At 43.6% G+C, this 26880-nt stretch overlaps 1 protein-coding gene across 1 annotated transcript in view; it reads right to left on the reverse strand.

The window, feature by feature from the left end:
- Positions 1 to 26880, reverse strand: part of LOC146860422 (lamin-B3-like) — a 395071-nt gene that overhangs the window by 298769 nt on the left and 69422 nt on the right. Inside the window, exons 2-3 of the mRNA XM_085644287.1 lie at positions 2048 to 2204; positions 155 to 280 (exon numbers count right to left, since the gene is read on the reverse strand). Of these exons, the coding sequence (XP_085500413.1) occupies positions 155 to 280; positions 2048 to 2204 (283 nt within the window). The remainder of the gene's footprint in view (positions 1 to 154; positions 281 to 2047; positions 2205 to 26880) is intronic.

Raw genomic sequence — 26880 nt, forward strand, 5'->3', positions numbered from 1 at the left:
GCATGGTCTACATTCCTGAATGTCAGTTTAATTATTCGCAATGTAATGTTCGTATGACTACTCAATAAATGGTGACAATTACAAATTCAAGTCATCAAACCTCTAGCTTCACAAAGACATCTCCACCCATAGGTTCAGTGCAAGTGACTTCTACCTGGTCATGGATAGACTTCTGAAATTCCATTTGCTCTTTAAGAGTCTGCGTTTTGTTTTCGAGGTCAACTCTCCTCAGCATTTCATCATGAAGTTGCTTGGCTGTATCACGCTTTGAGCATTCAAGCTAAAAGGGAAATTTGACAGTTAAGATAAACTGTATCCAAAACTGAAACAATCAAGAAATTACAGTTCTAATTTGCAAGCGCATGAGAGAAGTCCTCGTTTTATGACCAGTTCGGGGTATTGTGGAAGAATGGTGGCGTTATGTATAGAGTACTTGTGGTTCACATAGTACAAACACCGTTCATAAACCAGAAAAGGAGGGGCCTAGAAGAACAGGACTACTTCTAAAATCACATGCATGGGGAAACACCTTACACAAGAACGGGATCGGCCACCTGAAGAAGGCTGGAAGAGAGAAACAGATCTTTCTTAGAGATGCTTCTCTCAGGGGGTGGGTTTTTGACCGCTGCAGCCTAGGTCTGCAAACACCTTCATTACGGTTTGTAATAGCATTTACCTCAAGCAGTCGATCTTTGTGCACAAACAAGTGTAACACTGTGTGATAGATCTCAATAGGCCAAAACCTCACATTTTAGTGTGAAAGATGAATACAGGCTTGTCTTCCTATTATGCACTAACAGACCACAAACTAAGATTAAACACGACAACTAAAGCATTTGGTAATTGAGTTATGCATCCTATGATTCCTGAATTGAATTCCTAGAGTATAAATATTTAAATACGAGAAAAGATTTGAATAATGGCTCACAAGAAGATGGAGCTTGCTGCCCTCTGTAATGGCCGCTATTTAACACACTAAAGCTCCTTCCTTAGGAAGCCCATCCTGACACCACAGATAGGAGGCACCAGAGAAATATGGGAAATTGTTTGTTGTATCTGACTATGTGGAAATGAACTAATTTGTGGCCAGCCTTGGAAAACCAGTATGACGGAGACTGGGCCACACCCACAAAGGAGTGTGCGAGCAGATTAGTAGCCTGGGCAGGTTTGTGAGATAGTTTAGTCATTCCCACAGGTGGGCGCTGTAGATGCTGAGATTCTCATCATTGTGAAATAGGCACAGGCAGGTCGAGCAGCCTTAGTTGCTGTAGACAGTGAGATGAGGCATTGAACACACAAATGATTAGCACAACCCTGCGCTACAGTCCTTCTGCAATTCCCTGATAGGAGGCGGGGTGCTGCACAAGAGAACGCCTTACCAGGGCCTCATTGACACCAGTACAAATGGACTCCCCAGGTGGCTGCTCTACATGGAGCCATTATGCTCTAGTTCAATAGGAAGACTGGTGACACAACTTAATTGTTCTTATCTGGGAGAGAAGGATAGGCATTAGTTAGGCTTACTGTTGGGCATGCGAATAACCACAAGACTTCGAGTAATTATAATATGGGACATCCATCAATCCCTACCCCCACCCCCAAACTCCAATCTGCATTCCTAACTCAAACTGCCCTTTGGGAGGTAGGAGAATGAGCAATTTTATGGTAGACAATGAGGGTAGGGGACCTGTTGGCAGCAAGGAACTTTTAGCTGAAGGAGTGTTACTAGGAAGCAAATGCAGACTATTATTGGGGTGGCGCTCATCTTGGTCTTGTTTTTTAGTACGTTCATTCTATAGGAGATTACTGAATTCTACAGTTTAGAGTACAAACTGTGTTCACATGTGGTGCCATGGATTATTTAACAAGAAATAAAGAATTAAAAAAGAAAAAAAAACTTATATAGAGAATGGTGCAATAAAATAGAGAACGCTCAAGCTACCTCACAAGCCCTTTGACTTTTCAGTCGATAACTATAGCTTACGTACAAGTACATTTATTAGTCGATTAATATCAAGATTAATAAAAATATGAGGATGTTTCTCACAGATGCAAGCTGGTCCTTTAAGTCGTGGAACTGTCCTTCTAAACCTCGCCTTGTACCCAGAGCTGTGGCCAACTCTGCTTCTTTTGAGTTTAGAAGAGCTTCAAGTTCTCTTAATCGACTCAGAGCGTGGTTTAAATCAGCTTCTTTTTTAGAATTTCTGAGGAAAAATAAAAACCAGTTATGATGTTAAAAATGTATTCAATTCTCATGGTATTGTTTTTGCAACTTTAGTTATATGTCAAAGAATAATGAACATACTACTTGAGCAGGTTAATGAACTGTTTGAATTAAACACCACATAATATATATACACACACACACACACTATATATACACATCTCCACAGCGTAACTCCCAAGTGCAGTCTGCACACACAGGAACACGGATACACTATATAGCTGGTGCCAGATTTTTTATTTTGCGTGCATTTCAACAGTGCTGTATGACGCGTTTCGGACACAAGACGGTGTCCTTGAATGAATGAATATATATATATATATATATATATATATATATATATATATATATATATATATATATATATATATATATATATATATATATATATATATATTCCATACGCAAACCATACCGCAATTGCAGCAAGTAGAAGCCCACCATTCGGAGAAGTAAGTCAAATGTAGCTTTAATTTTCAAGGACAGCAGTCACAGAATGCAGCATTACGCGTTTCGAGCGTACAACGCTCTTAATCATATGCAGTCCAGAGGCTCAGCTGTTCCCACCTTAAGTATGCTGTGGTAGTGAACAGCGAGGGGGGACCACACACACCTTCGGTTTTAAAGTAACCTTCATCAATGTTAATGTTTTGTTTGAGTACACGCACTTTGGCAATCAGAGTACATATAGTAGCTGAACTCCCATATTTATTGCATCGTGCAATTATTTCAACACAGAGTTCAAACTTTGCATCTCCATTGTCAGTGCTATCCGTAATCGGACTCCATTACCCATGATGCTTCATCTTGGTGTTCAAGTCACGGTGTGGCCTTCCCCTAAATTGCGACATTTAAGATGTTAAAGTCTTGGATAACTGAGGAACAGTTGTTAATCTATTTGAAAGGAAAAAGTTTCCATATCCTTCTTACTTGTAGGGAATAGTTCCCTTGATGGTAACAATCCTTCCTCCGTTCATTCCACGAGCGCTCAGCCTCATAGCAGGTACCATTCAGTCAGTGTCTTGCTTCGCTGGTGTCCTTTCTTTTTGCCTTTTGTTTCTCCTAAGTGCGGAGGTCACCCTCCACAAACCCTGGCTGCAACCCAAAATGTTCCATGGTTTCAGGACCAGCGGTCCTTCCCTCGATTCAGTGGCGGAGCCTCCCATTTCGGTGGTAGCACCGCAGGAACCATCCATCCTGGGCCATAGTAGATGCAGCCGGCGGGTGCCTCTACTATGGCCCAGGATGGATGGTTCCTGCGGTGCTACCACCGAAATGGGAGGCTCCGCCACTGAATCGAGGGAAGGACCGCTGGTCCTGAAACCATGGAACATTTTGGGTTGCAGCCAGGGTTTGTGGAGGGTGACCTCCGCACTTAGGAGAAACAAAAGGCAAAAAGAAAGGACACCAGCGAAGCAAGACACTGACTGAATGGTACCTGCTATGAGGCTGAGCGCTCGTGGAATGAACGGAGGAAGGATTGTTACCATCAAGGGAACTATTCCCTACAAGTAAGAAGGATATGGAAACTTTTTCCTTTCAAATAGATTAACAACTGTTCCTCAGTTATCCAAGACTTTAACATCTTAAATGTCGCAATTTAGGGGAAGGCCACACCGTGACTTGAACACCAAGATGAAGCATCATGGGTAATGGAGTCCGATTACGGATAGCACTGACAATGGAGATGCAAAGTTTGAACTCTGTGTTGAAATAATTGCACGATGCAATAAATATGGGAGTTCAGCTACTATATGTACTCTGATTGCCAAAGTGCGTGTACTCAAACAAAACATTAACATTGATGAAGGTTACTTTAAAACCGAAGGTGTGTGTGGTCCCCCCTCGCTGTTCACTACCACAGCATACTTAAGGTGGGAACAGCTGAGCCTCTGGACTGCATATGATTAAGAGCGTTGTACGCTCGAAACGCGTAATGCTGCATTCTGTGACTGCTGTCCTTGAAAATTAAAGCTACATTTGACTTACTTCTCCGAATGGTGGGCTTCTACTTGCTGCAATTGCGGTATGGTTTGCGTATGGAATATGGAGGCGGTGACGACGCCAAGAAGCCCCGACCCGCTTGGAAGGGTGCCTGCTTCGTCAAGGTGCATTTGGATATATATATATATACTCAAAAAATAATTCCCAAGGAAAAAGTTCAGATAGTTTTTCTCTATTCGAAACCATAGTTAAATTGTTGACAACTAGGTAAATAGTTAAAGAACGATACTGTACCAATTTCCATTAATGTAGTTGAATTTGCTTTTTCTTGCAAGGAGTGTATATATATATATATATATATATATATATATATATATATATATATATATATATATATATATTCTCTGAAAAAACCATAGGTTTGACACATGTTATAGTTAGCTGGACATTTCACTCGTAAAAAACCAATGAAATTCCCCCGTTATAGTTAGTGCAGGCAACTATAACTCACGCGACCGCAATCCTCTGCTGATGAGGTCAGATATTACATCACTGATGACATATGTGTCTTTATGAAAAATTAATATTTGTAATATATGTATAGCTAAAGATACAGTATTAGCATCAACAGAGGATTGCGGTCGCGTGAGTTTCATTGGTTTTTTACGAGTGAAATGTCCAGCTAACTACAACATGTGTGAAACCTATGGTTTTTTCAGTGAATTTGCAAGGTTTTTTAAATGCTAATTCCTAACTATAACGTGTGTGAAACCTATGGTTTTTTCAGTGAATTTGTACGGTTTTTTAAATGCCAATTTTTTTTTTGAGATTTTTGGTAAACCTATGTATAAAATAATATATGTACTATATCCTGCATTTTTTTAATGCATTTTTTGCCGTGCGCGTACGGTAAGCTGACGCTACGCGCTCCGTACGTCATAAGTACGGTGCGCTTACGTGATACGATGCGCGTACGGTAAGCTGACGCTACGCGCTCCGTACGTCATAAGTACGGTGCGCTTACGTGATGACGTACGCGTACACGCATGCGCGTTGCGCAGAAGCAACGTCGCGGTTACGCAGGGGCGTGTAATGCGCATGCGCGAGTGCGTCTTACGTACGCGCTCCGTAAGCGCTCCGTAAGCGTCACGTTTGCGCATGCGTACTTGTTTACGAGCGCATACCGTAAGCTTACGGAGCGCGCACGGTAGGTCATGTGATCCACAAAGAACACTTTTCATTGGTTGAAACTTTCAGTTCCAGAAACTTCCCACACCACACCCATTCCCCTCATTACTGCTTGAGATCCCCTAGGAGAAGGAGCTGAATTGACATTGAGATACAATGGCAGAACAGCAGACCTCTTCTGAGAGTGAGGCTAGCAGCACCACCATCATCCAGAGAAGGAGGAAACAAAAGAATTCTTTAGTATGGGAGTATTTTACTTTTCCAGAGGGGCAGAAAAAGGTCAATGCTCCATTGGTCACTTGCACACTTTGTGACCGTGTTTTATCTAGAGGAAATCCAAGGAAGAAGTATTCCTTTGGAAATCACTCTATGATGAGACACCTTAGGGATAAACATCCCAGGACCTTTGCTCGACATACTGAAGAAAACTCTTCAGCAAGTCACCGGAGCCCAACCTCAGAAGCTCAGCCGAGTACATCATCGGCAGCTGAGCCCTTCCTCTGAGGTGGGAGCATCACCTTCTTCTGCTCCTCTGGACGTTAACCCTCGATTTGGGAGGGTTGCAATGAGGTGTACAACGTGTTGTAGTCTTATTGTTTTTGGGGAGACCAGTGTTCCCCTTATTAACAATAAGATAGACCAGCACGTTTGTAGACGCTCATAATATTCCCATTCTTTCTTTCCTCCATCCCTGTATTAACCCAACGGCTCTTTTAAGAGCCAACCTTACCTCACAATTTTTTTATTTTTTTTTAAGCTTTCCTTTTTGAAATTTTTTTTTGCAGTGCGCGTACGGTACGCGTAATTACGCGAAGTTCGCGGAATTTTCCAGTTTACGCCGTGCGCGTACGCTACGCGCATTCGGCGATTTTTTGAAAAAAAATTTAAATAAATTTTTGCCCTTGGGGGTCCTTCTGGGACCCCCTGACAAAGGCTAGGGGGTCAGTAACTGTCGAGCCTGCCCCCTTTTCACGTTATCCACCTTTGTTTTTCACCCCCTCAGACTGCGAGAGACAAAATGGCGGCCGACACTTCCTGGTTTTGACCGATTCGAATGTTTACTGAGATCTAACAACCAATCAGAATCGCGCACGGCAGCGTGCGCGTACGGTAAGCTTACGGTACGCGCTCGGAGCGCGCCCATAGATATATATATTGATTTAAATGCTATTTTCTCAGAAAATACTGAACAGATTTACACGAGACCTTCAAAAGGCACATCCCTGACCTGAGGGCTACCTCTCTGCCAAATTTCAAGTAATTCTGTTCAGCCGTTCGGGCTGTAGCTCGGACTAAAGGTCCTATGGAAAAATGCATGGGGAAAACGTGTTTTGGGACCCCCCCTTTTTCTCAGCCCCCGCTTGACGAATCCCCCCCCCCCCCCCGAGACTTTCAGGGTCGGAGCGGAGCGCCCCACCTATTTTGAGAATTTCGCGAGGATTCGTCAATCAGCGCCAAAGTTATTCCAAATAGAATGTTGCGGAAACACGGTCCTAACTATAACTATCTACTGGCGACTGCCAGTAGATAAAAAAAAATATATATATATATATATATATATACATATATATACATATACATATACACATATACATATACATATACATATACATATACACATACATATACACATACACACACACATACACATACACACACACATACACACCTTGCAAAAAAAGCAAACTCAACTACATTAATGGAAATTGGTACAGTATCGTTCTTTAACTGTTTACATAGTTGACAACACCTTCACTATGGTTTCCAATAGAGAAAAACTTTCTGAACTTTCCTTGGGAATTGTTTTTTGCATTTTAGGCAAAATTACTTTTTTTTTTTAAATCTGTTTATTATCTAGAAAAGACAGTTTCCATATTATATGTAAGAAACTGAGCTGTTGGTTGAATGGGATGCGAGCCCTGGTCAAGCAGCAACCACCATCCTTGTCTCAGTGAGGTACTAGCCAACCCTTAATTAAACTGTGCTTAGCCCCCTAGGAGCCTGGCACAGGGTAGTCAGCGTCAATGTGTTAAGTATTTGTGCAACACTTTAAACAGTAATAAAGTAAAAACACCACACAAAAAGGATAGCACATCAAAATAAAAAAACAACAAAAATCTAATCATTAGACCCCAAGATACGCAATTTTAAAAGACTTTTGTGAAAATAGTGGCAAAAAGCACAAAAGGCCAACTGTGGATATCTGGTGACATCAGACAAGGAAGTCACAACTTCAGCCAGACTCCAATGGAGCGCAGTCTGGCTGCAGGCACCCAGTTAGGCTCGCTGAACGTATGATGCGGATCCCCGCAACTCTGCAAACCACGATTTAAGCTCAAAGATGCATCAAGCAGCTGAAGTGATGCATCAGTTCCAAGGTAAGGCGAGGCTGTGAAGCAAGATCCTGTGTCATTGTCGAGGACTCAGCCAACGTGGGCATGTGATGCAAAGTGCGAGCTTGAGGATGTGATGCGCAGTCTGGATGTTTAGTCGGTTCAGATGAGCTACATAGGCTGCAACGCAGAGTTCCGCTGGCGTCGACGAGGTATGCCAAGCCGTGTGCCCAGGATGCGTTGCACAGAGGCGGATCCGAAGAGGCTGTGGTGGCGACATACGTCTTTTCGATGGGTCCAATCCTCGCATCGGCGGCGGTGCGTTGGTTCTCGTCGAGACTGCACTGTGCCACAGAGGAGATGCATCGGTACTGCTGGATCCAAAGAGGCTGGCAAACAACTTTAGGCCCACTTTCAAGGATCCAGGACTGGTGTGGCACCACTTAGCATAGTAGACTCACAGGTGGCAGCGCGGGATGTTGTGAGCCTGGTATGTCCCAGAGGCTTTGCATCAGAAGGCCAGTCAACTAACCCTTGGGATCACTCTGGTGTTCTGGGTTCAGGAGATGCAGGTCCAGTCCTTCTCACTGAGGCAAGAGAGCAGCAGGTCAGCCCAACAAGGCAGCAGTCCTTCAGAACAGCAGTCCAGCGAGGTGGCTGTTCTTTCAGCATCACAGCAGACCTTCCTGGCAGAGTATCCACAGGTGCAGAAGTGTACTGAAGAGTTGGTGCTGAAGGTCCAGTATTTATAACCAGTTGTGCCTTTGAAAGGGGGTGGGGGGGGGGGGTAGAAGCTTCTAGAAGTCGGCCTTTGAAGTGCACAGGTGCCCTGCCTTTCTGGCTCTGGCTCCAGACTAACTAGAGGGGGTATGCAGCCCTTTGTGAGGCGGCAGGACATAGCCTATACCAGTTTAAGTGGGGCTGGGCCTGGGCCTCGCTCCTCACCTTCCATCGATGGCGATCTAGGCAACCTATGTTCCCTATAGTGTGTGGCTGTCTAGGCGCAATACAGAATGCCAAACTCGCAAATACACCCAGTCATGTGACCCAGAGAACGTCTCTAGGAGCCAAATGGATTAGGCAGGGAAATGCAGACTTTCTAAGAGTGGCATTTTCAAAATTTCAATTTAAAAATCAGACTTCACCATAAGTGAACATTTTTCAATACAATTTCAGAAGACACCAAACATGAATTGGGTACCAGCTCCCATTTGGAAATTACTGCTTATTTAATCTAATAAAGCTAGTCCAGTGTTATACTATGGGAGAGGCCCTGCAGTGGTGAAAAACATTTTTTTCACTACTAGGACATGTACAACTTAAAAGTACAGGTCTCAATTTTTTTTTAATACATTGCACACGCCCTCTTGGCTGTCTTGGGCCTATCCTAGGGGTGACTTGTGTATTGAAAAGGAAGGTTTGGGCCTGGCAAAATATTTATTTTGCCTGGTCGAAATGGCAGTTTAAAACTGCAAACAGTCTGCAATGTCAGGCCTCAGTCATGTTTAGAGTGCTACTTAAGTGGGCAGCTCAACCAGTGCTGCAGGCCCCCTAGTAGCATTTAATTTATAGGTAGTACCACTTTACTTGGTACTTACAAGTAAATTAAATATTCCTATTGATTGTGTATAAGCCAGTTCTACCATGTTTTAAGGCAAGTGCACAAGCACTTTAGCACTGGTTAGCAGTGATAAAGTGTGCAGAGTCCCAAGTCAGCAAAAAAGAAGTCCGAAAAACAGAAGCTCTGAAGTTAAAAACATTTGGGGGAAACCGCACCAAGGATGCCAGGTCTGACATTATACAATTTAGCCCAGTATCACACTACAAATATATAACGCAATTCATTATGCTGTAGAAGAGAACCCAAAGCAAAGGAACAAAATCAAAAAAAACGAGGGGAGGATCAAATGAAAGACCAATACATTCTAAATTGTTAATCATATGGAGAAGAACAATGGTTACAATCTTTTAGACTATAAATTTCATAATCTAAATTCATAACATTCACAGATTTTTGGAACCAGACTCCATCTAAAATATCTCCATATTTCTTAAACGGTCTTTACGGACACAGTTCATGCTGCATATAGGCTCTCATAATGCTTCACCCATTTGATCTTTGTTAGGAATGGGGTCAATAGTGGCCAGTAGTTTGCACCTTGTCCAAGTAGGGACTCTCGCTCTGGTAAGGGGATTACACAGCGAAGATAACCCCCTGCTCACCCCCTGGGTAGCTTGGCACAAGCAGTCAGGCTTATCTCAGAGGCAATGTGGAAAGCGTTTGTACATCCACACACAGCAACAGTAAAAACACCACAAAATGAGTCCACACTAGATTAGAAAAATACCCAATATTTATCTGAATACAACAAGACCAAAACTACAAAAATCCAATGTACACAAGTAACGATATTACTTCAAGGGTTAAATCAGTTCAGTCCATAGAAATCTATGGATGTGTCACTTTTAGCGCAAAGTACCTTGGATATGTCAAAACCAAAAGACAGTGCGAGGTGTAGGGGGATGATTCCCTACTCCCAGGGGAGGGGAGGAGTCTGTTCCTTACTGTCAGGGGAGATGATGTGATTATATCCGGACACATGACCTTGGCTGCTTACTGGACAACGTCAATGAAGGAATCAGCACCCAGTGATGAGAAGTCGAAAATCCAGACATGCTGTGTCGATTCCACAGCGATGAAGCGGGCGCTGCGTCAGAATAAGTGCGGTGCATGATGGACTTTGCTGACACGATGCTCGAAACTCATGCTGCAGTGGTTCTTCTGAAGTGCTGCAATGGAAAGCTGGGGGGGGTCCACAGTGAAAGCCATGGTCAATGCACCGATCGGGAACCATACTCCGGTATTGGCAACAGCGATGCGTCCATAAAAGGACACTGGGAGAAGATGTGTGGATTTTCTCCTTCAGTTCACCAGATTCCACTTCCAAGGCACTGGGGACTAGATTTGGCACCATTTGGCAAGTCAGGACTCTCCGCAGAAGACTTCTTAACAGGAGGCAAGCACACACAAGACCTTGGAGAACCTTGGAAATCAGGATACAGACAGCAAAGTCCAGTCCATTCACTTCCAGGATAGGAGCTGCAGGCCAGGCTAACAATGAAACCAGCGGAGTGGCAGTCCCTTCTACCAAATCCAGCTGTACTTCCTGGCAGAATATCTTCAGTCCAGAAGTGTTCCAATTTTGGGGTATCAACGGTCCAATACATATACCCCTTTCTGCCTTTGAAGTAGGCAAACTTCAAAGGAAAGTCTTTGTAGTGCACAAGACCCTGCCTTTCCCTGACCTGGCTACAGACACACTATAAGGATGTGGAGACAGCTTTGTGTGAGGGCAGGCACAGCCCTATTCAGGGGTCAGTGACAACTCCTTCCACAACTCTAGCTCAGGACGGCCCATCAGAATATGCAAGGCACACCTCATCTCACCTCATCTGCGCTGAATGGAGATGTGCAATGCCCTTACTGTGACTTTGCTCTTTCGCTCCCTACCAAAGTTTCAAAATGTTCTGATACTCCGTCTACTTTAAAGAGGTTTTTACTTCATTGTAGACCCTTCTCTAAACATTCCACGGAACTTGCAATGTTATTGGAAGATCTAAAACCAGACGTCCTCTTTCTAACGGAGAAATGGCTCCATAACGAGTCAGATCCCACTCTTGTTCAAACCCTTCCTCCTGACTATTCTATAAACCGGATTGACCGCAAGATCGGTAGAGGAGAGGGTATAGCCATCATTTTAAAAAATATATTTTTTTGTCATATCATTGCAGACCCCTTACTAGACTGTGAAAGCTTGGCCTTCTCCCTAGAGATCTCTTCGACCAGCACTTTCCCTGGCCTCCTAGTTTATTGCCCCCCCCAGGTAGCGCTAGACAATTCCTCAAAGCACTACCCACAGGAGTTGCAGATCTAGCCTTGAGACTAGCCAACTTCACTATACTGGGTGACCTTAATGTACACCTAGATAACTCCTCTGGCAAATTGGCTATAGAACCGATTGAGAATCTCTATCAGCACTCCAGCTCATGGAGAAAGTGTTGAAACCCACTCATTCCAAAGGTCACCTATTGGATCCAGTCTTTAGTAACTGTAGCAAACTCACTATTGGACTCCCCATCCCCCTTCCCTGCACTGATCACTTCCTGATCCCGTTAACTTGGTAAATTCCTGGACCCGTTTGTTCCCCTAATATAATTCAGGTTCGTGAATGGAATTGGTCAAAACTTCCAATTGATCAGTGGAACTCGGTCCTGGAAATTAATAGACCGACCCGTGAGTTAAACTTTAATCTGGCAAAAGCTAATGAGAAGTGTAACTCTTGGATCCAAGGTTCTTTATACATAGTACTTCCTAAGAAACCCTCTCATACTACCAATAGACCGAAAAATGCACGTGGTTTACTCACAATCTGAGGGAACTTAAACAATGCTGCAGACAGTTTGAAAGGAGAAGGAGACTGGATTATTCAGATCTAAGTAAAATAGAAAACAGGGAATCTATCAGACGCTACACATCTGAAATTAAAACTATCCAAGCTACCTATTATGAACAGAAAATTGAGTTAGCAGCAAACTCTCCTAAAGACATGATTGCTAAAACCCTTATTAATCTGCCTCAGAAACCTCCTATGTCGGATGATGCTTTTACTCACTGCAACAATTTTGGCAGAGTTCTTTCAAAAGAAAATCCAAATTATCTATCAGGCTTTTCCGTCCTCCAAGTCCACCAATTCCATGACTACCCCTGCTGAGCAGATTGTAGGAACCCATACCCTACTAGCACAATTTCCTCTCATTGATCATGCCTCGCTGGACTTAATCATGGCAAACATAAAAATCGGGCTCTCCCATAGACCCTGCTCCCCCCCAGGCCCTTACCTTAGTCGCAGATACTATTCACCCTGCAATTCTTGACTTGGTGAATTCCTCTGTCTCCTCAGGTGTAGTACCTTTGGCGTGGAAATGTTATGGTTAAAGACCTTTTGAAAAAACCTAATCTTGATCAGGCCAATCTGGCCAACTATCGCCCCACCTCCCTCCTGCCGTGGGGGAGTAAGATTCTAGAGAGGCACGTAAACAATACTCTTACAGCCTTTCTGGAAACTAATACTCTACTGAAACCCTCCCAGACCGGGTTTCGTCCCCAGCTTGGCACTGAGACTGCTCTCCTTGCAGTGACAGAGGAAGCAAGATCAAAGGGGCACTGCAGCTATTATCCTTCTTGATCTCAGTGCCGCATTCAACACTGTTAACCACACCACTCTGCTCCTCAGACTCAAGAATTAGGGAGTGTCCGGTATGGCAATAGAGTGATTGCAGTCGTTTCTCAGTGACCGTTCTTTTAGGGTTTAAGAGAGATGCCGTGTCCAACAAGTTCCCTCTCAGCTGTGGGGTTCCCCAGGGCTCTGCCCTGCGCCCCACACTGTTTAATATATATTTAATCTTTAGGTTTTAAAAACATGCCTCATTAGATCATAGCACCCTGTCTTGTTGATATGCAATTTGCACATTGCACAGGTCACTTTCTCATTTTAACCCACACCTTTGGGAACTTATCTGCTTGGGATAGTGCCACTTGAGTCCATGGTATCAAGTGTTAACTGTATTTTCTTAAATATCGTTTCAGTCTAAAGATCGATCCACAATCTAGTTACAGCTTCAACCCAGTAGTATTCTCCTGGCTGAATGCATATACAAACATGAGTATGTTTTGAATAATTCTCGAGTTCATCACGTTTTATGTCTGTGTGAAAGTTTTCCAAATTTCTCTCATGCCGATATAAGGAGGAGTACTTTACTGAAAATACCGCCAATATGGTCTGTATATTTATATTTAACAAAAGAAAGAAAAACTAAAAGAAAAATGCCCCTATTTCATGCCAGACTCACACATGGTGAATGTGGGGTTAACATTCTAGTCTATTGAAACAAACAAGGAAATCCTTTTTTAAAATTTTTTTTTTGCACTCTACCACTTTAAAAAAAAGACTTTAGACTATGGGACTCTATGGTCCAGTTGAAGGCATTCGCCGAAACGCGTCGACCGTCCCTGCTGTTTTGCACCTGGTGTTTGAAGAAAATGAAATAACACAAATTGAACTACCTTGCCATGCTGTGGAATTCCTCTGTGCTGTGGATACTCTGGTGGGGGACGCTGCTGAGTTGCTTTGAAGATATAGATATATACATACACATACCCCCTTGGCAGAGATTGTCCATCCATTTGGCATAAAAATCATCACCTATGCAGATGAAACTCCGCTCGTTGTGGCACTCAACCACCCAGAGGGGTCCTCTAGCACCCTAGGCTGCTGCCTAGAGGAGGTTGCCAAATGGATGGAACTCTCATGCCTTAAACTTAATGGGGACAAGACTGAGCTTATGCTCCTGGGCAACTCCCCTGCCTTCAATCCGGCATCTTTGGCCAGACGGCCTAGGCCCGGCCCCTAAAGATCAAATAAAGAGCCTTGGCATCTGGATTGACCACTCCCTCACGTTCAGTCATCAGGCAGCAAAGCTTTCTGCAACCTGCTTTGGGCTACTAAGGATGCTTCGTAAGGTTCTTCCCTCTTCTTCCTTTCCACGCCAGAAGGATCATGGTCCAAGCTTTGATCCTCTCTCGCCTGTTATGGAACTGCATTATATTTGGGAGCTTCGCAGTATACCATCAACAAGCTCCAAATCATTCAGAACTGTGCCGCCCGTAGACTTCTTCAGATTCCTCGCCAGCAGTCAGCTAAACAAGCACTAAAGAGCCTGCACTGGCTGCCGATCAGGGAAAGGATCCAGTTTAAGGTTATGTGTTTGGTCCATAAAGCCTTTTGGGAGAAAAGCCCACCCATCCTCCAATCTCTGATCACTCCCTATCAACCGAAGAGACCTTCGGTCATCTGCCTCTTTTCTTGCTCTTCAACCCAGAATAAGGAGGGTCAGATGTGGCGGGCGATCCTGCTCATAATGGTGCCATTGGTTGGAATGCTCTTCCACTTCAATTACGGAAAGAGACCAATCTTCTCTCATTTCACAAGCTCTTAAAAACTTGGCTGTTTTAGTTCTGTATCTTCTTCTGTTCTTCCCCTGTACTCGTCCGCAGCGCTGGGAGGCCTCCGGGTAGCCATCGCGCTTTATAAATGTCATTCCATTTACTTTTGTGCGACTGTCTAGAGTGAATACACAAGAGCCCAACTGTCATCCTAACCCCGACGTGGATTCTACAGACAGGCAGAGGCACAGGATGGTCAAGCAAGAAATGCCTACTTTCTAAAAGTAAACACAAGGAGATGATGGACAGAGCGCCAAAACTTTCCAGACACTCACCCCCAGTCACAGATCTGGGTTGAATCAATCATTGTTCTTTAGCTCACTTGGCCACCCCAGTTCAGACACAGCTATATGCAAAACAGTTCCCTGTGCCTCATGGGAACAGTCCAGGCCGAACTGCCAAGCTATGTCTTCCCCGAACCGGAAACAAGCATCCTGGGACCGGTTTCTGGCTAACAGCCATCATCAGCCAGGCTAGCTTGAATCCAGTGAGAAAGGGACCCACGTCGAGGCATACCCTGCCAACTTAGGGCGAACAAAGCAAACACATGGAGATGGCATTTTCGAACATGCAATTTAAAAAACTTCACCAAAAGATGTATTCATCAATTGTGAGATCAGAAACCTTAAACTCCAAATCTATCTGCTCCCGTTGGGTAATAACACTTAAAAGATATTTCAAGGCAATCTTCATGTTACTCTAGAAGAGAGAAAGACCTTGCAGTCGCAAAACAAAATTAACAGTATTTTACTATTAGGATATGTAAAACACAACAGTACACAACCTACATTTTAAATAAACTGCACCATGTCCTTGGGCTGCCTTAAGCCTACCTTTGGGGTGACATGCATGAAGCAAAAGGTAAGGTTTGGGCCTGGCAAGTGAGTGCACTGGCAATTTAAAACTGCACACAGACACTACAGTGACAGGTCTGAGACATGTTTGCAGGGCTACTCATGTGGGTGGCACAATTACTACTGCAGTCCCACTATTAGTGTGGGATTTACAGGCCCTGGGCACACCTCCTGCACTTTACTAGGGACTTACTAGTACTTCAAATATACCAATCATGGATAAAGCAATCACCAATACAATTTAGACAGACAGCATATACACTTTAGCACTGGTTAGTGGTAAAGTGCTAAGAGTCCAAAAACAAACACAGGTCAGGAAAAATAGGAGGAAGAAGGCAAAAGATTTGGTGATAACCCTGCTAAAAGGGCCAGGTCCAACAATCTTATTTAGCCATTGACTAAAATTTGGTGCCTCAACGGTATCTCTATTTTGTAATATTAATCAACTTATAATCAATAAAGCAACAAACACAAATTGTTGATGCCGAACAGTAGGAGCAGTAGGTTGTGAAATTATTCCAAATAATGCCCCACAGGGATCTTCTTGTAAAATCAGCCGGGATTTTTGAATGATAAGCCAGAAAACCTGGTTCCCAAAAATTATAAAGATAAGGACATGAAAATCATATGTAGCCAATCGCCAATGATATTCATATGCTTAAAGCATGCAGCAGAGGTCGCACGATACATCTTATATATGAGATGCGGAGAAAGATCTATAATCCACTTGTTAAACAGAGACATTCCTCTACAATGCGCCACTTGAGTAGCTTTAGTGTACATTTAGTTGCACTAGCCCTAAGGAGTACGATTAGTGGTGGCTTCTTTTTTATTTTTAAAAAAGGGTGTATAACCACATCTAATTTTTGACGCAACAGTTGATACCAGTTACCTATGCCTTTTTAAAGAGGATACCAAATAGGCTTTACTTATATTTTGAGCTAATCTACTCTACTCTTGTTGACGTGTTGCAAAAATTTCTAATTTTAATGTAATTTAACCACAGATTAGATGCTATTTAGGGTGGTTATACAAGCTGGATCAGTAACCCCATGACAGCAATGAATTAACAAATTCTTCAAGCTTAGGGCACCCAACTGGTTGTAATAAACTCATTCAGCTGGGAAGACCCAGTAGGCTACAAGCACTTAAATGTAAAGCAAATGAACCCAAGGTACTCTAAATTCCGACCACACTTTATCAAATCAATTTGCTAAAATGTGAGGCATCTTACATAAAGTTGGTTTCGGTAGCCTTTGTAGGTTTAAAAACACAAAAAGGTTAGCATCAGCTTCTCTTATCATACCAAGCTAGAAATTGTTTAGATAAATTACTGGTGATTGGGGCTCGTGCTACCAAATCTAACAAGGCAGTCTGATAGCACATTTTAATTCTTGGAAGTGCCAGTCCTCCCTCTTCATTACCTAATTGTAGTGTCTTTTAATGGCAGGGGGGGGAAATCCCGGTACGAATTTAAAGTGGCATAGCATTCTATAAATTTCTTTAAGAAAGGCTTATTAACTTTAATCGTAACATTAGCAAAAAGAAATTAACAAAGGAAGACTGGGCATCTTAATTAATGCAATCCAACCAATAATATTAAGCGCTAGTGACTGCCATTGGTTCAGTAGGCCTCGTACTTTAATCAGGGTTGGGGTATAATTTCCTTCTAACAAGTCAGAAAAATGTTTGCTGAACAACGATTAAGAGAAATATGCCCATATTTCGACAGGCAAAACTGAGGGGAAGCTTTTGAATAATTGTGCAGCGACTGATTTTGCAGTCTCCCCCCCCCCCCCCCCCCCATGCAGGTGAATTCCTCAATCTGGAAAACGCATTGATAACCATTTCATCAGCCGCAAAATACAATATAATAGTGTCCGCAAATAATTTGAATTTGGCTGCACTGTTAAGCAGGGGTAAAAATATTGGATTCTTGTTCAAGTACATATGTTGAAGTTTCATAAATAGTGTGAAGAGAACCGGGGACATAGGACAGCCCGGCCTCGTCCTGCTCCTGGTAACGACATGCCCCGCTGTTTTAGAATAGATTATAATTTTAGCTTCAGCATTTTTATATAAATTACGCAGCATACCAACTAGACTGGAAGAAAGCCTAATTTTTTTCAAAATTAAAAAAATCTCCCACTGCACCAGATCAAACACTTATTGTGCGTCAAGCAGAATAGTTATCTTGATCTTATTGACTGAATAGTAATCAATGGCTTGTACTATGTAATTAGTATTCGTGGATATCAGCTTTGTTGGTAAAAAGACATTTCGATGCACCAAATTTTGCGCTAGATTACATTCATACTGTTGACCAGTATGAATGTAATGGGCGCGATCATTTATTTGTGTCTCTTCCTGTTGAAGAGAAGCAAGTAAATTAATAGAAATTTAGGATTAATAGAAACCAACTACATATGTATTTTAAATCTTAAACATTGTAAACCATTGCAAAGTTGTGTTCTACAATGCGAAAAAGAAGCAGCATTTCCTGGGGTTAATCTTAAGAGGAGCCCCTGGTAATTAAGAAGAGAAGTGCTCTGTGGAAAAATTAAATGTAGTATTGGGGCACCTAGCTGTTGAGCGGCATCAGAAGGAGCACGCCAAGATGCCTGCAGTGCAGAACCCAGGGTAACCACCCCAGCTGCCCTCCAGTTAGGACTGTCCTACTGTGAAGACCTATGAGTGACATATATATGCAAACACCACCTTCAAAAAGGGAGAATTCAGTTTCAATTTAATTTTAAAAACGCATCGACAAGTACACACAGATAAAATAGTTCAGTGCAAATTTGCTCGACAGTACATTAGCTTCAATTAAAAAGAATGAAATATAACCATTACAATTCATAAAAACTCACATAAAAAAAGGAATATAAAAAATATTCCCTTTGGAAGCCAGATGTATAGCTTACTTTAAAAAAAAAAAAACTACAGGACAGGCGATGTGGGAAGAGCAGCCAATATGCTTAACCTGGTCAACCATGCAGAGTACAAAAATGTAGATACGGCAGTGATCACAAATTGCTAATATCATTTTAATGCAATAGCCCAATTAGTAAGTCACAGCAGCCCTCCAAGATGAAGTAAACAGCATTCGGAAAAATGCTTTACAGTAACCCTGTACTCATGCGTGTGTATTACTTGAAGTTCAGATAATCAAGAAATTCCTGTGCCCATAATACAGTTTATGGAGGAAAATGTATTTAGACAGAACACCCACACTGTCAAATCCTTAACTTCATGCATCTAGCCAAGAATTTGAGCTTCTCAACAGATGCTATAGGGGCACAGATAAAGGATGCCGCCACCTATTGCTCAGGTCCAAGTTGATCAGGGACTGATTGACAAAGGGCAACCAGGAAATCTTCTTGGATTTCTGGTAGCCAACAATATCTCTCCAGGCATCGCTGTACAGTTTGTTCATGTGTGCTCCAGACTTGAATCAACGATAATACAGGACCTACTTGAGAGAGCAGTAAGGGATTACTTTGAGCAAGATTTTTTGCATATCCCCACAGAAGACGTATTGCAGTCAACACAAAGATTTGCACCGTACAGTGCAGCACTGCTGATTCAGGCACTGTAGATCTCCACTGCTGGTAAACTTGGATAAGATAGTAACCTTTTTGTAAACCTATTTAAAGCAGCAGTCCTGTATTTGACCAGCAAGTAACTCTTAGTAATTTGGGATGTCCAAGAATCCAAATCAGAGAATCTAATGCCTAGGCAATCACCCTCTTCAGAATATTTAATCTTAGCCATATATTCCCTTAAAATTCCTTCACTTACTGGAGGCCATGAATTTAATTTTCAGGGCATTAATTTACAGGCCGGTGTTCTAAAAAAAAAAATATAAGGCAAATCTATACACAAGATTTTGCAAGCCAGTCTTGGTAATTAAGAGGTTATCATCAGCAGAGAGTAGCGTAGGCACCTTCTGGCCACGTAAACTGGGAGAAATGTTTAAGCAATCTGCCAAGAACCCAATACAATCGCTGATAAACAGAAGAAAAAAAAAAAAAAAAGACTACACTTGCGTAGTCCAATCTTAACCTCAATCTTTTATGTAAGTTTGCCACTGGTTCCCCGACTGGATCAGTGCAGTTACCATCGAGGAGGGACACTACAATGTAAGATGCACTACTTGGCATGCCTATGTTGAGCAATATTTCCCAAAGTGCATCTCTTGGAACCATGTGAAAGGTTGACAAAAATGAAAGGGATTATTAAATATTGAAATCAAAAGGGTTTTCTATACCTAAAACCCCATGAAAGACTAACCTCTCTTTTGCGCTATTATCATAAAGCATTTTTCCTGAGTTGTCCCTGAAAAAACTCTACGATATGAATGAGCACAGTGCTTTCAAAACACAAGTCAGTCATGTGACACTGTAGAAGGTGAATACATATTTTCTTCTGCAAGTCTCTTACTTGAAATTATACTTTTATCTCAGAACGGTTTTACTTGGATTTATTCTAACAATTTTTGCATCTGAGGAACTCACTCCAAAATTATTCGCATCCACCTCGGAACTTGCCGCCCATAAATGTCTTCAACAAGCTCTCTTAGGGGAAAAAAGGTCAAAAGTGTACTTAGCCTAATGGGGAATACCCTGGGTGTGCACACCAAATACTTTAAGCGGCCAGAGACCAAAAACAAGGACATTCCATTGAATTCGGAGTCAAGTGCTAAGGCGAGACCCTATTCCTCAACTCCAGAGAACAGGTGAAGTGTGCAGTGCGAGTCTCGTGCATGCGCTATGAATCCTTGAAACGGTGTGCTGGGTATGAAGAAATAGATCACAAACCAATGCCTCCCACAACTGCAGCCATCTTGAAATTCCACTACCTGCGAGACCACAAGTCTCATGAACAAATGAAGTATCTTCACCAATGGGAATTGAAATCTACAGCATGGATATCTCTAGATATTGTGATGTTTATTACCCTGACTTTCGTTTGAGATGATGCTTCCTGAAGTAATCATCACAGGGGAAGTGAAAAGCTAGGGCTGGAATGAGAACCGCAACCAGTCCGGGTAGATTGCTGATCGACCGGCCCTTTGGGGGGAGGTGGAGGGGCAGTGCTAGCAAGAAGCACCGCTCCTGCTTTTGTTACGGGGGGCAGATATTTCAGTACTGTTGCAAAACCAACCCCCACTAACAAAAATCGGCCCACATGGGCACAAAACCAGCCGCCACCCCTCCAGCCTACCGGGGAAATGCCCAGTGCCAGCTACGGTCAGTCCAGCCCTGTGTAAAGCAGCATGAAGTGAGCCATCCATGCTCTTGGCTGGATGTGTACCTCAAGGGTCTTTACAGTGGCTGACACTATGCCAGAAAGTTCTAGAATCTTTATTTTTATCATAAACATGTGCATTTCTAAAGCACAAGTTTACCCGTAGGCATCTTGACGCTGAATAACAGATGTTTGTTACCCAACTCAAGGGTACTCATTATATTGACCTCCTATGGATGAAAGGCTGAGTGGGCTTACTGGGATTTGAAACTGACCATGAGATCGAACTCAAGCCCCTGTAGTGAACGCATTATAGTCCACTACGCCACCAGACCCGGCTTTTGATAGCTCGAATCAGATCCTCCCAAGTACTCTCCTCCCAGTTCTATTTGGCATATCTTAGACTTTCCTATACAGGCCTCTAGCATCCTCATTCATTTGCCCATCTCCTTATTTAATATAGGGCAAAAAAGCATCCTTGGCAGTCTGGCGAGCTGGGAAAAAAAAGAAAAAAAACATTGCTGGGTTTGGGGATAAGGGAGTAGTTATCTTTTTGTAATTGTTTTGAAAACAGAAACAATCTTTCAACTCTGAAAATAAAGAATTATGTATCTCAAGAACTACATTTGAATTCCCCTAGTGTAATTATCAACGCCATGAGGGTGGCAACCGTAGTATAGGTTCTTGAAACTGAATCAACAGAAGTGAAAACAGTATCCCACTGGATGCTTTTTTAGTTGTTAATCCGTAGTAATTCATGCTCACAGATCATGGATTGTGACAGCCGGGCAACCAACATGAAATCATCAGTGGTAAGAATCAGGAGGTCATGGTCACTCATGACTCTTTGGATGACCTAGGATGTCCTTCATTGTGCTCCAGATTCTAACATCTAGGACAATATAATCTAGGTTACTGGTGTACGTGCCCTTTCGAAAGGGTGGGAAAGCATGGTTATCAAAAGGCGAACTACCATTGCATGTATAAAGGCCATAAGAGTTATGACAGCCATTTGCAAGACTGCTGTTAACAGTTGGTTTAAGTGGGGAGTTTAAAATTGGGACACCCCAGTGAAAACTTTAATCTCGGATGCGGTGAGACTTCAGCACCTCTTGACATTTTATGACAGATTTGCTGCTAATTGATTGTTAAACTGCTTTTTGCACTTTAAAAAAAACATGACTTTTACAAAAATCGGGAGAATCTTTCATGCTACTATTACGATGGAGGAGGAGCGGCCAACATTTTGATTGTAAGACTCCATTCCAGGTTGAGACTTTCTAGTAGCGCCATTTTTGGTTTATGCGCACTGTAGTCATCGTCCCTCATGCCGTTAAATGGAGGCAAGGATGCGCAGCAGACGCATGCAGCTGGCATGTCGAAGGTGCACTAAAGGCAAGCCCACCTGTGCCCATCAGCATCCCGGAAGCATCCAGCTCCAGCCCTTACGTTGGATTTTTCTCAGAAGTCAAGTCCTCCATCTCCTTCGATAGTACAGATCTGCACATCCTAATTGTTCCCCTTGGAAGATATCAAAAGACTTTACATGTTCTGACTGCGTATGGACTCCCAAAAACACAATTCAACAGAGCATCCATTATTTCCTGCAGTCCCAATGTGCCACTAGCACAGTTCTCGTCAGCTCTATTAAATGTGTGGTCACTACAGAAACATGTACTTCAGGTCTATGACCTTCTAAATTATGAGTAGTTAAACTCCCCGTTCCTCACCGAAACATGGCTCTCAGAGTTGGCCAAACTGACCTTAGCCACAACAATCTCTCCTGGTTTTAAAATCCTTAGGAAAGACCGTGAAACAGGCACGGGGGGGGGGGGGAATAGCATTAGTCTATAAAATGGAGTATGAATGTGTAACCTTTCTGCTTGAGGGTCTTGTGGAGGCGGAAGCAATGGCATTCTGCCGGACCTCATCCGCTCAACAGTCACTAGCTGGTGCCCTTATCTATAGCTCCCCGGGTCATGCTGACCCAAGCTTGACATCATTAGGCAGTGCCCTGGTCTCGTGGGCCATTAGGTATACTCATTTTGTACTCCTTGGGGACAATACTTCTAATCCGGCGGCCTCCTCACTTTTGGACACCATGCTCTCCTCTGCACTCAAGCAACAGGTCTTTGGCTCAGCCCATCAAGATGGCCACACACTAGACCAGGTATTCTCGAACATGAGCCTGGAGGTTTCCAAGTCGACCTCCCTTGTGTGGTCTGATCACCTCCTCACCTCATTCACATTGCTATAATCATCCAAGGGGCCCTCCCACAGGAACAATGCCCAGGCCTTTTCCCGGCCCTTCCACACAGGCCAGCAAAGTTACCCAACTCAAGCACTGGTAGCGAACAACCCAGTCCTGCCTGACTCTCTTGATGAGGATGCAGTGTGTCTGGATAACTGGGTTCATGAGACTATTAATGAGTTGTCCCCCCCCCTACCCCCCCCCATCTTGCCACGCCATTCTCCCAGGTCTAAACCAACAGCCCCCCAATTTAATGAGGACTTTAAGTATGAGCAAAAAAACAATATAAACACCTCGAAAAGGAAATGGAGGAGTGTAGTGGGTTCGGGGTGACAGACGCAGGACCAGGCTCGTAAATCTTAGGAGGGCTTTATTACACAAATGTATGGACAGTCTTGGCTTTCCACCAGGTAAACGGTAAAGGTTGTAAGGTCCGAATTGTCTGGGCGGCCACCTCAGCTTAATATCCTCGGTTAGGGCGGTCTCTGGTATCGATGGTCCGGCCAGGTATCTCCACCCGTTATGCCCCAAAAGCTAAAGGAAACCAGGAATTAGAAGGGTTGCCCTGCAACGTGGGAAGAAGGACCGGGAGTGAGGGACACCGTGATTTGGATGTTCGAGACGTGCCTAGGTGTTCGGGGGGGGGGTTTACTGTAACACGGGGGTGCCGACTATGTACAGAGGCTATCAGGGCTCGTGGTGTCACAACTCTTGGGGTTTCCCCTTCCAACCCGCAACTTTACTCCGTACCTGCTCCAGCCACGCTCCTCCCCTGGGAACGTGGCAGGGCGCTTCGCGGAGACGTTGGCCTCCTGGCTTGTTGTCCTCCGCTCCCGGAGCGGTCTCGTCGGGGTTTGTTTGTACTCCTTCCGTCCACTCCTCTCGATCCGCCTCCACTCCAGTCCCCTCCACTCTCCTCCACTCTCCTCCACTCTCCTCCACTCTCCTCCACTCTCCTCCACTCTCCTCCACTCTCCTCCACTCTCCTCCACTCTCCTCCACTCTCCTCCACTCTCCTCCACTCTCCTCCACTCTCCTCCACTCCAGGTCGTTCTCTGCCTCCCGGGAAACGCCGTCCGCCGTCTTCCTGGTCTCTCTCCTTTGAAGTCCCGCCGACTGAGACGTCATCCAGGGGAGGAGTTTCGGTCCATGGGAACTCTGTCTTAAAGGCACGATGTCCTTTTTCTGGCTTCCAGTCCTGGGGATTGTAAGGAGCCCATTCGTCCAGTCGGGGCTGTTCCTCGGGTGCCTGTGTGATAACACAAGGGGGTATAGAAGTGTCGTGTGACCAGTAATGACTTGCAGGTGTACTTGTTTCTGAACTGTCCCCTGCCCAGTCACAAGGTGCAACTTCAATCTAGAGGATAACTACCGTGAAGTCAGGATTATACGACTATCATGCTAAGGTGCATTTTGCCAAAAGGCCTTCTTTGGAGGAAAGATCAATTAAGCTGGTAACAAATCAAAGGAGATCTTTAAAATTGTGGAATCCTTTCTTACAACTGATGTCATTTCTAGAAACTGCCAAACTTCGGCAGAAGGGTGGAGGAGCTGGAATTATTATTTCATGAAAAAAAATCACTACCATTCGGGCAGATCTTCTTAAAAACGTGCAATTTGATTTAATACTTCCGGACTTAATTGAACCTCCTATCCTTATTACGGGAAGCTCCTCTTTGGCCAGTTTCTGCCCTATATCCCTGGAGGTGTCCGTTTCAGCTTTTAGGAGCCTGAAGTTGGGTTCTCCTTCTGACCCTTGCTCCACATCAATTCTGACGAAGGTAGCTCAAGTCATCGATTCGATTGGAAATAGAATATTAAACACCTCTTTATCATATGGAAGGTTAGAGTTCACTGGAAAAGGGGAAAAGTGCTACCTCTGCTTAACAACTCCACAACTGATCCAAAACAGCCAGTCAGGTATAGACCCAATTGCTTCCTCCCTGCTTTTTCCAAAATATTGGAAAAAACAAAAATCGGTTATTAGACAACTGTCAATTCCTGGAGGAGAACAAGCTTTTAAATCGTAGTCAACCAGGCTTTAAGCCACACTGCAGCATGGAAACAGTGCTCTTGGATGTAGTGGAATACTTTAGAGGCACCCTGGACATGGGAGGCAAGACCATCCTGATTAGGCTGGATTTATCTGCAGCCTTGGATACCGTTCCTCAAAGGCTACTCAAACATCTTCAGGGAATATGGCTAAGGAACACTGCCCTGAGTTGGCTATCCTCTTTTTGGGACAACAGAAGCCAAGAAGTTTGGCTGCCTCCTTATTTGTCCAAAGCTCGTACACTGACGGTTGTTATTCCACAGGGCTCAGCGCTGAGCCCTACCCTGTTTAATGTCCATCTTACACCACTGGCGGTATTGTCAGACTTGCAGGGCATGAAAGTAATCTCTTATGCAGATGACACCGAGCTTCTTTTCTCCTGTTGAAAAGGAGAGGAGATAGATGGGGAGACTATTACAAACTGCCTCTCTTGGGCGTTTCAGTAGTTGGCTATGAACCAACATGATCTTCGGTGCATCTTCCCCTAACCTTTGAAGATCTTGCTGGCCTAAGGAGGCCCCCACTTCTGGGCCCAACACCCACACCCCCTCCACCAACAGAGTTCAGTAAGGAAGGCATCAAATTTAATAGTGCCCTCTCCTTTCAACCACAGATTAAGGCACGGATAGGCTCCGGCTTTGGAAAGCTTCGGATGCTGGAAACATTTATGCCCCTTTTGTCAGAGTCTGCTAGGAAAGTGGTCATCCAAGCATTAATAACCTCTAGACTGGACTATGGTAATGCCCTTTATCTTGGCCTCCCGGAGGACCTTCTTTGCAGGCTTCAGGTGGTTCAGAATTTGGCTGCTCGGCTGTTACTCAATCTCCCTCCTAGATCACACATGACTGCTCATTTACAGGCTCTTCATTGGCTTGCTATAAGAAATAGGATACGCTTCAAAGCCATGGTTTTAATGCATAAAGACCTGCACGGCTCAGATACCGGCTATCTGAGAGAGGGGATCCTTGTCTACATCCCTGCCCGCACCCTGCGTATCTTTCTGAACACTTGGCTAAAGTCCCTCGTATTTGCCAGCTCAGAACGGGCGGCAGGTCATTCTCTTATTTAGGCCCGGTCAACTGGAACAAGCTCTCTAGGGAGTTGCGTTTAACATGGGACCTTCTGGTCTTTAAAAAGGAACTGAAGATTTGGCTATTCACACAATCCGTTTAAGTCTCATCTGTAGGTCCTGTGTTGTCTTTAGCACTGGGACACTCTTGGGAGTAGCTGTATAAATCTTCATAACAAACTTTGTCGGCTGCTAAGTCCCGCGAGAGACAAAAGGGCTCAAATACTCCATTTAAAATCACGCCCAATGATCACTTGGTGAGAGCTGGTGTGAGAAGTATCTTATCTAATGCATGAAATACAGGGAATTCTTTCTGAAAATTAGCACTTTCACTATAAAAGTTGATTAAGATTACAGGCTTGATAAATGCCAGGGAAAATATTATATCTTGGACATCTACCAAGGGCACATCCACTTCTACAACTGAACATGGCATGGAAGGCTTGATCTACACTAGCAGTCCTTCAGTTCTTCCTACTAGAACATTTACTGCTGGAATCCGCAAACTTATAAGTCATAGCTATAAACAGGAAATGGCCATTGCAATGAAAATATTACAACACATGCCAATAGAATTCATGCCATCACAATACATATGCCTTTATAACAAAATTCGTTGTAAAGGCATGCATGTTAAAGGCATGTGCGCTT

Source organism: Triturus cristatus, chromosome 3_1, assembly GCF_964204655.1.
Source record: "Triturus cristatus chromosome 3_1, aTriCri1.1, whole genome shotgun sequence".
In the NCBI taxonomy this organism is placed as follows: Eukaryota; Metazoa; Chordata; class Amphibia; order Caudata; family Salamandridae; genus Triturus; species Triturus cristatus.